This window comes from Cariama cristata, unplaced genomic scaffold (assembly GCF_000690535.1).
Source record: "Cariama cristata isolate BGI_N322 unplaced genomic scaffold, ASM69053v1 scaffold38538, whole genome shotgun sequence".
In the NCBI taxonomy this organism is placed as follows: domain Eukaryota; kingdom Metazoa; phylum Chordata; class Aves; order Cariamiformes; family Cariamidae; genus Cariama; species Cariama cristata.
The window spans coordinates 8,903-17,713 of NW_009630166.1; the positions used below are offsets into that span (position 1 = coordinate 8,903).

Genomic DNA, 8,811 nt, shown 5'->3' on the forward strand with positions numbered 1-8,811 from the left:
CTGGCTGCAGGATAAAACAGGAACATGAGCTCACAAAAGGATTAAACAAAGTCAACATCTGACTTTGACTGAAGGATCAATCAAACATGATGCCTTGAATAAGATTAAATATAATTCAATTACAAGATGTGGCCCAGTGTTTTCCACTGTTTTCCAAAGTTTCTCTTGCAGACCTCTGTCAAAGTTGCAGTGCGAGGCAGCAGTTCTGGCAGTCCACAGTTGTTATTTATGTTTATTAATATAAACAATTTATTTTCAAACCATGCTGTTGGAACAGTGAATTTGAAGATTGGGAAAACTCTCATTTGCTGAAGCTCTCTATGGAGAGTTCCAAACTGATAGATTTAAAATGTGAAGATAGTGTAAGAAAGCAGAGTGCTTCTGTGGTTCTCAGTCTGTCTTTTGGAGAAATCCCAGTTATGAGAACAAAGGAAGGAGATTCACGAAACTGTTCATGCAGTGCTGAAACTGCCCTGCTAACTTCTGCCATTCATGCATCTTAGGAGTCATACAGCAGTCCAATTTGATACAGGTAGTTTGCAATTTAAACACAAAATACTCAATTTAACCACTCAGAAACTCAACATTTAAAATGTTAAGCATCACATTTTAAAAGAACACCAAAAATAGTTGCTTGTGAGGCATTTGTTTTTGTAGTAATCTTTATTGTTCTGAAAAATTATATTTTTTCTGTATTAAAATATTTAAAAAGAAGGAGGGAGGAAGGGATGTTTATTTTCAGATTTCTAGCTATGATGCACATGTTTCAGTTGCATGGCTGCTGTTTTGATAATTACGGTAAATGGCATGTGAAAGCATTAGTTTATCAAGATGCTCCTAATAAGCTGGTTTATCTTCCTAACATCTGGGCAGAAACACTGTCACGTATTTGTCATTTTGCCGATATTTACTCTGTAGATGTTTTACTTCCTTTGTACAAATTTGCCTTTAGTCTAAATATATAGCTATCAGATTTTCATTTAGCTGTAATCTTGTTCCTACATGCAAGCAGTATTTGTGATACATTGTTATAATAATATGTACTTGCTACTTATTTATCGCAGGACTTAAATTATTACTGGAAGTGACAGGTGTTATGCCAGGTACAAGGGAGGAGTGTCTCATTGCACTGAAGAATGGACACTTGGTGTCCATCTCACCAGGTGGAGTTAGAGAAGCACTGTTCAGTGACGAAAGTTATCAGCTCATGTGGGGAAATCGAAAAGGCTTTGCTCAGGTCGCTCTAGATGCAAAAGTGGTGAGTATTATATGTTACCAATCCCAGTTTATGCTTATTGCATACATGCTTCATTATTGTTGTGGTTTAACCCCAGCCGGCAACTCAGCCCCACCCAGCCGCTCGTTCACTCCCCCCTGGTGGGATGAGGGAGAGAATCAGAAGGGTGAAAGTGAGAAAACTCATGGGTTGAGATAAAGACAGTTTAATAGGTAAAGTAAAAGCTGTGCGCAAGCAAAGCAAACCAAGGAATCCATTCACCACTTCCCATGGGCAGGCAGGTGTTCAGCCATGTCCAGGAACGCAGGGCTCCATCATGCGTAACTTGGGAAGACAAAGGCCATCACTCTGAATGTCCCCCTCTTCCTTCTTCTTCTTCCCTCTAGTTTATATGCTGAGCATGACATCATACGGTATGGGATATCCCTTGGGTCAGTTGGGGTCGGCTGTCCGGCTGTGTCCCTTCCCAACTCCTTGTGCACCCCCAGCCTACTCGCTGGTGCGGTGGGATGAGAGGCAGAAAAAGACTCTCCATGTGGATGAGGATCCGTGTTTTCCATATGGATGATGATCTACAAATACAGATTTGGACCACTGGCTCTGACTTCTTCTGTCTAATTCCACATGAGACTGTTTCTCTGATGTAGTCTCTGGGAAATAATTTTATTTTGGATGGCATAGAACTGAAAGAGCAGCAAACCAGTCTTTTTCCTAACTGCCACTTATCATCATCATCACCACTAGAGATGAGTTTTCTGTCTTAATTTAGACTTAGCCTACCTAGCGCTCTTTGTGTCTGACAAGACTGGTACACATCCAGGCTTCATCCGTTCTGCCATGAGCTTTCTGCTGTTTTCTCATTAATTGCACAACCATCATTTTTCTTTACGTTCTTATGAATATCTCATCAATTGCAGTGCTCTTCTTTGGCCTTCAACATAAACATAATCCTTTTCTGTCTATATAGGAGAATCTGCCCAGGGAGTTGAGTTCTGAAGAAACTTGAATTTCTTACCATTCCTTTCAGTTTTTTTGTGCAGTTATCTCTCTTTCTCGCCCCATCCAATTTGTTGCTTCTCAACCTTTGCTTTGGTCTCTTGTGCTGTAGCTCCTACTACAAAGTACCTAGGGCTGCAAAATGCATGGGTTAATATTTCTTCATAACTTTATCTGTCTCTGAAATCTTGTGGGGAGTTAAGTAAACACTAGAATAAATTTAGGGGTATTTATCCAATGGATAAAGTAATTTTAAGCTGGGAGTCCTATTTCTACCTTTTGTCTTGTTATGTGGCCTTTTAAAAGTCATGTTTTTTGTGGTTCTGTTCCCTCTCTTGTCCTTTTTCTCAAAAGCGTGGGCTGGTAAATGTTACTCACAATACTTCATATATTATATGGGCCTGTATACCACCACTACTAGGAAAATATCAGAATGTGAATAGAATAAACCCAGTCAAAGTCAAATGAGCATTCTGAACTCCCATATAGTCTTTCGTCTTATGTATTAATTTAATAATATACTCAAACAGTCAGAAAGAGGTGTCACTTTAACAACTTGAGTGATTTCTAATCATTTTGCCTTCGTATCTCTCTTTCAAGTTACTTCAAACGTTTGAACAAGCTTTTGCCAGATGTTTTCACTTCACACAGAACCTTACGGTGTAATTCTACAATGTAGTAAGTTTTTTTAAAATAAAAATTGAATTAAAAAACTCTTGAGTGCCCTTAATATAGAGTGCTTACCTGGGGTGAGAGAAGGAGAGTGTTACTATTTAATGTTATGATTCAATGAACTGCTGGGACATATATTTGCCTCATTCAGATTTATCTATGCCAGGGGCCTGAGCTTCAGAAATACCCTCTGCCTGTGGCTGGAGTTTGACAGGCTAATGGGGAAGAATTCTGAAGATCCCTGCATTTTATCTGGGCCAAAAAATTGGTTCAAGTCTAGTTAGGTAAAAGATACACAGGGACTATGGTTTATAGAATTATTATGTATATGCAAGGGGTTTGGACTAGATGATCTCCAGAGGTCTCTTCCAACCTCAACTATCCTGTGATTCTGTGGTGTTCAAGCTGGTTGGGTGTGATCCAGCTCAGTTTCAGCACAGCAAATCTAAATCTGGGGTTACAGCAGATCTGATTGTGCTGCTTTACAGATGCAAGTTTTTATGTGTGTACCCGTTTTTATCAGCTTAGGGTCTGAACGCTGGTACCCACTCTGTACTTCATTGGCTGGTCACTGCATGCCAGTAACTTTCGTAGTTGCCAGATTTCCTTATAGCCTAAGATATGTTTCTTTTGCACTATTCCTAAATTTTAAAGTGTTTTGTCTCTATGATAGGTGGTTTTCAAACATTTTAAGTGTTAGAGTATTCAATCAATAGCTGGAGCCAAGTGTGGTATTTTTAGTGTCCAGTAATTATACGCTTTTAAAAGATGTTGGTGACTCTTTTTGAAGGTTTATTGCTAATAATTATCCCTAATTTCTCATTCTGAAGGGTTTATTATTACAACTTTATGTATGTTTGATATTTTTGTTACCTGTCAGGAATTTTTTCCTTTAAATGATTTCCATCACTTTGAGTTCTTTGTTAGGCTCTAGTTAGATCTTTTCCTTGCTTGTTTTTTTTCTCATCCTGTGGTTTCTGTTCTGTGGTAGTGATTCTTAATAGCTTAAAGGTGTTCTTTCATAACCTTCTGGACAAGTAATTCCAACAACATGCTCAAAATATGGTTTAAAAAAAATGAGAAGGGACAATAGAGGGGAAAAAAGTCGTTGTATGTATGGATACAATCACTGGTAGTGTGTCTACAAACGATGAAATCTTACCTCAGGCTGTAAGACTTGACTGTTTCAAATTCAGGTATCTCAAGTGTCTTTCTTTTTAGTCACAATAACGAAGTGAACTTGTTCTGTAACTGCCTAAGGATCTGCCCTCCCGAAGGTGTGTAGTCCAGGTCAATGAGGACATACAATTGCTTTATTTGTCCAAGGGATCTGCAGAAGTTTTCTCTGGTAGGGTATTATCCAAACATTACTGCTTTGGTGAGACCTTACTTTGAGAAGCAGATGAGATGAGCCAAATATGAATGTTTACTTGCTTTCTGCAAAATTTCACAAACTGAATACTTTCCTGTTCGCCACACGTGATGCAAGCTTTAGACAGAGAAACTGCAAAACTTCATTTTATGTTTCAGTGAGCAATACTGCAATAAATATATAACATACAAGTTATCTAAACTTCTAATACAATGTCAGTCATTTTCCTTACAGATGGTGACTTTAAAACAGCAACGTTTGTGGGAGCTGAGAAATAGAATTTTATTTCTACTCTGGAGTTTATTTTTTATAACAAGATTCCTTGTTTGCTACTTAACTGACTGCTGATTATCCTCTGTATTCAAGTGACTTTCTTACCTGCATTAACAGGCACTAAAACATAAATACAAACCTGATATAACATTTCCACCTTTTTGGTTTTTTTGTGATTCCTTAGCCAATCATTCCAATGTATACTCAAAATGTCCGGGAAGGATATAGGATGTTTAAAGAAAGAAGTAAGAACTTATTTTAAATATTTGGAATGTTTTCTCCACTTTTCTCTCATATTTCTCTCACTTCTCTCTTAGTTGTTGCTTTCAGACTTCTGCTTTGGAGTCTCTAACATGCTTGCTGGGAGTCAGAGGAAATAGCTTGTGTGTAACTGGTTTGTGCTGTGTGATTTGGTTCTTTAATGCAGTCTCATCTCAGTGATCTGTTAAGTCTATTGAGCTTTGTTTTGGTGGACAGTTACCTAAATCCTGTCATTTCTTCCTGAATGTCAGATAAACCATGCATTTTTAAGAAGTCTTCCATATTAATCAGATTTTGAGTTTGTATTGCGTTTTCTGTGACTGTAATTTCACTTTTTCCTCCCTTAAACTGTTTCAGGATTTTTTAGACAGTTGTATGAAAGTACTCGACTGCCATTAACTCCTCCGTATGGAGGACTTCCAGTTAAATTTCGAACATACATTGGGGAGCCAATCCCTTATGATCCGAATATAACTACGGAGGAATTAGCTGAAAAAGTAAGTTAGCTCTCCTTGCAATATTGAACTACATACTTTGCCCTCTATTATATAAGCACTTGAAACTAGTTTTTTGTATGCTTGAAGAAAGACAAATACACTTTTACTAGCTTGTTAAAGCAATGAGCAGTTAAGTTCCAGGATTATTTAACGTACGGATACCTACAAGTAGGTATTGACATAGTTAATAGTTGATTGGGATGCCCTCATCCTTTCAGAATGTGTGAGCTCTGTCTGTTAAAAAATAATTTGCATCCAAAATATAAAAATATTTTGACTACCTACAGCTTGGTAAAATCAGTGGTGCCCAGGAGCATAAAAACTTTTCTAGATCCAGGATTTAGGCATTTTTCAAAGTACAACTCTATACAGAAAACGCAGTTTAAAAAATTTTTCATAGAAGATGAAAGGAGGGGTTTACACAAAAAAAAATCTCTTATGGCCTAGGAATACACAGATCAAAACATTTGTTAGGCATCACTGATGGAAAAAACACCTTGCTGCCCTCAGAAAGATGCAAAAGAATAGCTTTTCTTTCCTTTTCTTTCTTTTTTTTTTTTTTTTCCTTTTTTTTTAAGGATCTACTGCAGATTGTTCTAGGCTTCACTGCCGTGAAACCAGAAAGACAGGTTTGGTCTGTTACAGGAGAACTGCCCCGACAAGCTGCAGAGTTTGGTCTTAGCAGGTTTAGGAGGCTGGATGCAATACTAGTGCTAAGACTGCCTTTATGGTTATCCGTATTCTTGTATTTTGGGGGAACAATATTTTGTGTACTTGCAAAACTGAGCTTGAAATTTCCCATGACATTGATTTGCTTTACTAAGTCAAGCCTTTGACCACCCACCTCAGTGGGAGTATGGTTAGGTCTTCTGTGGCTCATGTTAGTTAAAAAACCCCAACTTAAATGGGATTTGAGATGAGCAGTGGCCTGGCTGACCTCTACCTGATCCTGCCCTGGAAAGGAGTCAGGACATGAATCTGTCAGGAAAGGTTTGGCTACTCTTTTCTCATTCCCAGTGACATTCTACCATCACTTTGGGGTAGATCACCAGAGTATGTATCTACCCTTATTTCAAATTTAAATACATAAGGAAAAACTAAGGGAGATGATTTCTTATCCCTAGTAGAAATACAGAATATTTTATGGATTCTCGTCACAAATGTGCATTTGAATCTCATGTAGAACAAAAATGAACAGAATTTAGATATGAATTCTCTTACTATGTGCATGCTGTATATGATACAATTACGGAAGAATTCATGTTGGGAAGGACAGACAGAGGTCCCTCCTCCAAATTCCTGGTCCCAGCAAGGTCAGCTGTGAGATCAGATGAGGTTAGTCAGGCTTTATCCAGCGCTTTTGATGAAAGCCTTCAGGGATGGAGATTGCACAAATTTAATGTTTGCATGTGTTAAAGGCTACTTTGATGTAGTAATGCCCAGGTTTGATAAATCTCAATAATTGGAGTCGATCCAAACTGCAATCAATGTTTTTATTCCTTTTCTTTCCAAGGAAAGTGTCATTAGGACAACTAGCTAATATAAAAGACAACTTTTTTCTTAAAGTTGATCTTGTGTGTGAATTTCCTAATCTCTCTTGAACCTCTGAGAAGTCAGTGATGATACTGTTTTTCCTTGCATAAGCAGGTCTGTAATGGCAACTTGCTCTTCTCTTTTCAGACAAAGACTGCCGTCCAGGCTCTCATAAGCAAGCACCAAACAATCCCAGGCAGCATATGGAAGGCTTTACTGGAGCGATTTGATAAACGTCGTAAAAGCGATTAGAATGCTTATGTTTATGTCATTGTTTTTACAGCAAACAGTAAAAACCAATGTCCTACGGCAATGATGACTAATAATTGGTGTTCAACCAGTTTAATTTACAAGTTTCTACAGATTTGACAGAAGAAAACCATTAACCTCTTGAAGGTTCCCCTGTGTCTTTGAGGATATTCTGAAGTCAGAAAGACTGGAGAAGAAAACTCACGTATAGTAGCAGTGCAACAGCTAAATTCCCCAAAAGGAAATCATGTAGCCAGGATTTGCCTGGTCCCTAAAACAAGTATGTGCATACATCTGAGAGCCTCAGAAGTTTTGTCTAGATCTGGGATTTTATGTTTTGAGCGGTGCACAGTCCAGTCTCAGAGCAGAACCTCAGAGTCGGTGTTGTCCCAAGACAGTCCACCTCTCAGTGGGCACCTTCCCTGTTGGACCCCATGCAAGACAGTGTCAGAAGAGAAACTGTCTTGCTTTAGCTAACGATCTACTGCTTAGGCCATTTTTCTAAAGAGACTATACATTAATCCAGATATTAGACTCCTACAAACACATCAGCTTAGTGGTCTGGTACCCTTGAAAGTAGGAATGCTACATCCAAGACTTTGCCCTGAAAGAAAAAAAAGTCTTTCAGAGAGGGAAAAAAGCTTTAGTTCAGTGTAGCACTATGCAGATACATGTAGAAAGTAGTTTCAAGTCTGAGCTGGTACATTCCTGCACTATTGCACCATACAATACTGGTTTAGTGGATGAGGCTGCCCCAGCCTGAGAATCCCTGCATCATGGTGTGTTTGCATTGTGGATGTGCTGTACTCGCCCGGATCTCCCGGGGAGCAGGGAGCAGGCTGGCGGGGAGCGGACTTAGGTAAAGCAACCCGAAGGCTTATCATCCCTGATGGTTTGCCTAGAAATGTAGTACTGCAACACTGCCGTCCCATATGGATTGAACCTAAATGCCTGTTTGGAAAGGTGGACACAGGCAGCATTGTCTTCCTAATACAGCTTGCTACAAAGCAGAATGTGTTTTTACAAGCTGTTGGATGTTGTTACTGGTGGGAGTGGGAGAACTTTGTGTAATCTATCCAATATGCCATTAAATGCAACCAACTCCATTAACTTCAAACACCAAGAAAGGTAATTTTTGTTTCTCGTTTTTCCTTCTGGTACTTTTAATACCTATATAATCTTTCCCCTCAACATCCTACAACTTTGTAGCATCTAAGGAAATATATGCACTGTTTGCCCATTTTCACTAGTTTTGAATACTAGGCTGAATCTATTAAATCTACTCTTTGGATTAAAATAAATTCTTCCATGCTGCTTCTCCACAAATATTTCTTGCACATCTGGAGAAGGGAGCCAGATAGACAGGTGAGCAAAACCCTGGAGCAAAAAGACAAGAATCCTGTCCTGAAAAAAAATATCAAATCTGTCCTAAGACATAGGAATGTTTACTTGAACACCTTAACTAAAATTCCTATATACAAGCAGAAAGATTTTTCTTCCAGCAGAGACTCGGCATGCACAGGAGATGATAAACTAAAGAAAATCAAGATGCTGACTGATATGCCTGGACATGAAGTGGAATTCAAAGCATGAAGTCTTCCATAGTGCACTCCATCAATATAAGCTAAAATTCAAAGCCTGAGCTTAAGTCGAGTGAGAAAAGATGAACAAGCAAGAGGAACTAAGAGTAACTAGAATCTGAAAGCATTCCTTGTATTGCA

The 8,811-nt window shown here is 38.6% G+C and overlaps 1 protein-coding gene across 1 annotated transcript in view; it reads left to right on the top strand.

The window, feature by feature from the left end:
• LOC104165710 (transmembrane protein 68-like) overlaps window positions 1-7,093 on the top strand; it is a 10,723-nt gene extending 3,630 nt beyond the window's left edge. Inside the window, exons 3-6 of the mRNA XM_009705416.1 lie at window positions 1,065-1,258; window positions 4,735-4,795; window positions 5,169-5,308; window positions 6,989-7,093. Coding sequence (XP_009703718.1) covers window positions 1,065-1,258; window positions 4,735-4,795; window positions 5,169-5,308; window positions 6,989-7,093 — 500 coding nt within the window. The remainder of the gene's footprint in view (window positions 1-1,064; window positions 1,259-4,734; window positions 4,796-5,168; window positions 5,309-6,988) is intronic.
• The last annotated feature ends 1,718 nt before the right edge of the window (window positions 7,094-8,811 follow it).